Source organism: Chiloscyllium plagiosum, unplaced genomic scaffold (genome assembly GCF_004010195.1).
Source record: "Chiloscyllium plagiosum isolate BGI_BamShark_2017 unplaced genomic scaffold, ASM401019v2 scaf_92507, whole genome shotgun sequence".
Lineage (NCBI taxonomy): Eukaryota > Metazoa > Chordata > Chondrichthyes > Orectolobiformes > Hemiscylliidae > Chiloscyllium > Chiloscyllium plagiosum.
Genome location: NW_025200792.1, coordinates 3,157 through 6,772, shown reverse-complemented (window position 1 = coordinate 6,772; position 3,616 = coordinate 3,157). Strand labels below are relative to the sequence as shown.

Here is a 3,616-nt window from a genome sequence, read left to right as displayed (position 1 = left end):
TTGATATCCTAACTTAAATTACTCCCCTTGGCCAGCACTTGGCCCATATCCCTCCAAACCCTTCCCATTCCTGTCCCATTCCATTCCACACACGCACCACCCTCTGGGGGAAAAAAAGTTACCCCTCAGCTCCCTTTCCCCTCTCCCCTTAAACCTACGCCCCTCTAGTTCTGGACTCCCCCACCCCAGGGGGTAAAGATCTTGTCTATTTACCCTCTCCATGCCCCCTCATGATTTTATAAGGTCACCCCTCAGCTTCCGACGCCCCAGCCTGTTCAGCCTCTCCCTGCAGCTCAGAGGGGGAGGGGGAAATCAGCCACACACACACACGCCCCTGACGCTCTCACCTTGATCTGCCTTCCCCTGAAGAGAGAGTCATCCAGTGCCATGGCTGTTCGAACAGACTCCTTGTCTGAGAACTCGATGTAGGCAAAGCTGCAGTGGGGTGGGGGGAGGGAGAAACCAGGTTCAGGCCAGGCACAGACACTCACCCTCACCCCCATCGTCCCTCGCCCAGAACCCACCCTCTCAGCCGCCAGCACCCCACCCCACCCCACCCCGACCCTCGTTGCTTGAAACAAAGCGAGCTGATGCAGCCTCCCTTCCTCACTCCGTCCTAGGGCAATCTCATAGAATCCCTCCAGTGGGAAAACATCCAAACCCACCCTCCGAAGGGTAACCCACACAGACCCATTCCCCCCGACCCCATTACCATGTATCAACCCCTGACTAATGCGCCTCACCCACACATCCCTGGGCACTATGGGTAATTTAGCATGGCCAATCCACCCTAACCTACACATCCCTGGGCACTATGAGTAATTTAGCACGGCCAATCCACCCTAACCTGCACATCCCTGGGCACTATGGGTAATTTAGCATGGACAATCCACACTAACCTGCACATCCCTGGGCGCTATGGGTAATTTAGCACGGCCAATCCACCCTAACCTACACCTCCCTGGGCACTATGGGTAATTTAGCACGGCTATCCACCCTAACCTGCAGATCTTTGGACTGTGGGAGGAAACCAGAGCATCCGGAGGAAACCCATACAGACACACAAGGGGGAGAATGTGCAAACCCCACTCGGAGAGTCGCCCCGAGGCTGGAATTGAACCTGGGTCCCTGGTGCTGGGAGGCAGCAGTGCCAACCACTAAGCCAGCGTGCCACCCTTCCTCCTGTGCACCCCACACCTCCGGGATGTTTGAGCGATGGTAGGGTTTCATTTAAATAAAAACAAAAAATATCTGCTACTAATTGAAAGGCAAGTTCCCCTCACACCGACCATCAAATGCTTTTGGATGGGGTTTAAAATAATTTTATCCTGACATTATACTGTAGTGAGCCAGGAGCTGGGAGACTGGCTGGTCAATTGGGCTCCCCACCATTGTACAGGTGAGTAGGATACAGTCCATCACAGAAACTGACCTGGACCCAGCCCCTGTAAAGCCCTGTCCCACCATCAACAAGGCACAAGTCAGGAGGGTGAGGGAATACTCCCCACTGGACGGGGGACGGGGGCAGCTCTGACAACACTCGGGAAGCTCGACACCGTCCAGGGACGGAGCAGCCCCCCGCCCACTGACACCCCCTCCCTTCCTCCCCCACTGACACTCAGTAGCAGCAGTGTACACTGTCCACGGTGGGAAATCACCAAAGATCCTCAGACAGCACCTTGCCAAAAGTCTACCCGGAATGGAGCGGTTCACTCACTCACCCCCACCTACCACCATCACCTTATCGAGGGGGGGGTGGGGGGTGGGAAACGAGGGAGGGGGATAAATGCTGGGTCTGGCCAGCGGGCCTCCTCGTCCCCGTGAACGAACAGGAAGTCAGACTCACCCTTTGGGGTGGCCTGTGTACTTGTCACAGAGGATGGTCACCCGATTCACCGACCCACAACCGTGAAAATGTGCCTCCAGCTCTTCGGCAGTTGCCCCGTAGTCCACCTGCTCACGGGGTCGACACAGAGTTAAATAGTTAACAGACACACCACGGGTGGAGGGGGCTACAGTGAGAGACACACCCCGAAGCAGACTACAGAGAGCAAGCGAAAGAGTGAGAGCAAGCGAGAGAGCGACACAGACGTACCCGAGGAAGCACGATGTGGGACAAAGGCAGGGGAGAAACAGAGAGAATGATCAAAGCATGCGAGTGGGAGAAACCAAAACATCTGAGTGTGTCAAAACACAGGTCACAGACAGACCCAGGAGACAGTGAGCACTGCAGATCAGAGTCGGGAGCGTGGTGCTGGTAAAGCACAGCCGCTCAGGCAGCATCCGAGGAGCAGGGGAGTCAACGTTTCAGGCACAAGCCCTTCATCAGGAATGTGCAGACAATGGAGAGGAGGAGAGAGCGAGTGCGCAAGACAGACACCCAGAGACTCCTCAGGAAGTACAATGAGAGACAGAGGCAGCAGGGGAGAGAGAGAAAAGATCAAATCATGAGAGTGGGAGAAAGACAGACATCCAAATTGAGTCAAAGCACGAGACAGAGACAGAGAGAGAGAGAAAAATACAGAGGGAAAGGAGGGAGAGAGATGTCAGAGACAGAGAGAACTGGGTGAATTAGGAGGGAGAGTGGGCGGGCGGAATACAGAGATAGAGGGGAAGGGGTTACAGGTTGTGCACTGCCGTACGTACATTACCAACGTAGATAGAGCGTGCGTCAGCCTCCATGCGTTCTTCGATGGACATGATGACAGGACCGGCTGGAACAGCAAGGGAATGGCATTAAGAGTGGGAGCTGACAGAGTGATTGAGACACACACACACACCCACCAGCTCCCCCCACGGCCCTGGCAGGGGACAGATACTCACACGGAGGCGGACTCATGTTCATCTGCTTCTCCACTTCGTTCTGCAGCTCCTTCAGTTTCTCTGCCTCTTCCTCCATCTCTCGGACCCGAGCTTTGATGGCCTCCAGTTCCTGAGGGGGAGCGGACAGCGAAGGGTTACACCAGGGTGGGCGGTTCAGGCAGGCAGGCAGGCAGGGGGAGCGGGCGCACAGCAAGAGTCCACAAGCAGAGCCGAGATAACGTAGCAGCCCCACCAGAGTCCTCACAGAATCAGCCCTGGCACTAGACCACTGCCCGCTCAATGTCGAAAACAGGTACAGGCGTAGGGTATCTGCCCCACCATTCAGAACAGTCTCAGTATCCCATTCCCGCCCTCTCTCCATACCCCTTGACCCCTTCAGCCACGGGCATCACGTCCAGCCCCCTCCTGAACATATCGAGGGACCTGGGGTCCTAACAATGTCCGGTGGGAGAGAATTCCACAGGCTCACGACTCTTCCCCGTCTCAGTCCTGAATGGCTTACTCCTTTTTATTGACTTGCCCACCACTGGGAACATCTAGCCTGTCCCAGTCCCACCAGGACTTGGTGTGTTTCTATGAGATCTCTCTCTTCCCCCCGCCCCCCACCCCCCATGCCATGCTAAGTCCCAGTAAGTATGAGCCCAGTTAATGTGGAAGCCAGCCGGGTCAGTCTTACTGAAAGAGCTGTCTGCAGTGCCCCCAACTCCCAATCTCTTTACTTTCTGACACGCTCTCTACCCCCCCCCCCTCCGTCCCCAGATTTCTCCCCTCACTGATAGCCACTCTCTACCCC

The 3,616-nt window shown here is 55.9% G+C and overlaps 1 protein-coding gene across 1 annotated transcript in view; it reads right to left on the bottom strand.

Moving 5' to 3' along the window:
• Nucleotides 1-347: 347 nt before the first annotated feature.
• The window catches only part of pabpn1 (poly(A) binding protein, nuclear 1), a gene marked incomplete at its 3' end in the record, with an annotated part of 4,467 nt that continues 1,198 nt past the window's right edge, over nt 348-3,616 (bottom strand). The window contains exons 2-6 of the mRNA XM_043684930.1: nt 3,250-3,255; nt 2,824-2,933; nt 2,647-2,714; nt 1,847-1,953; nt 348-435 (exon numbers count right to left, since the gene is read on the bottom strand). Of these exons, the coding sequence (XP_043540865.1) occupies nt 348-435; nt 1,847-1,953; nt 2,647-2,714; nt 2,824-2,933; nt 3,250-3,255 (379 nt within the window). The remainder of the gene's footprint in view (nt 436-1,846; nt 1,954-2,646; nt 2,715-2,823; nt 2,934-3,249; nt 3,256-3,616) is intronic.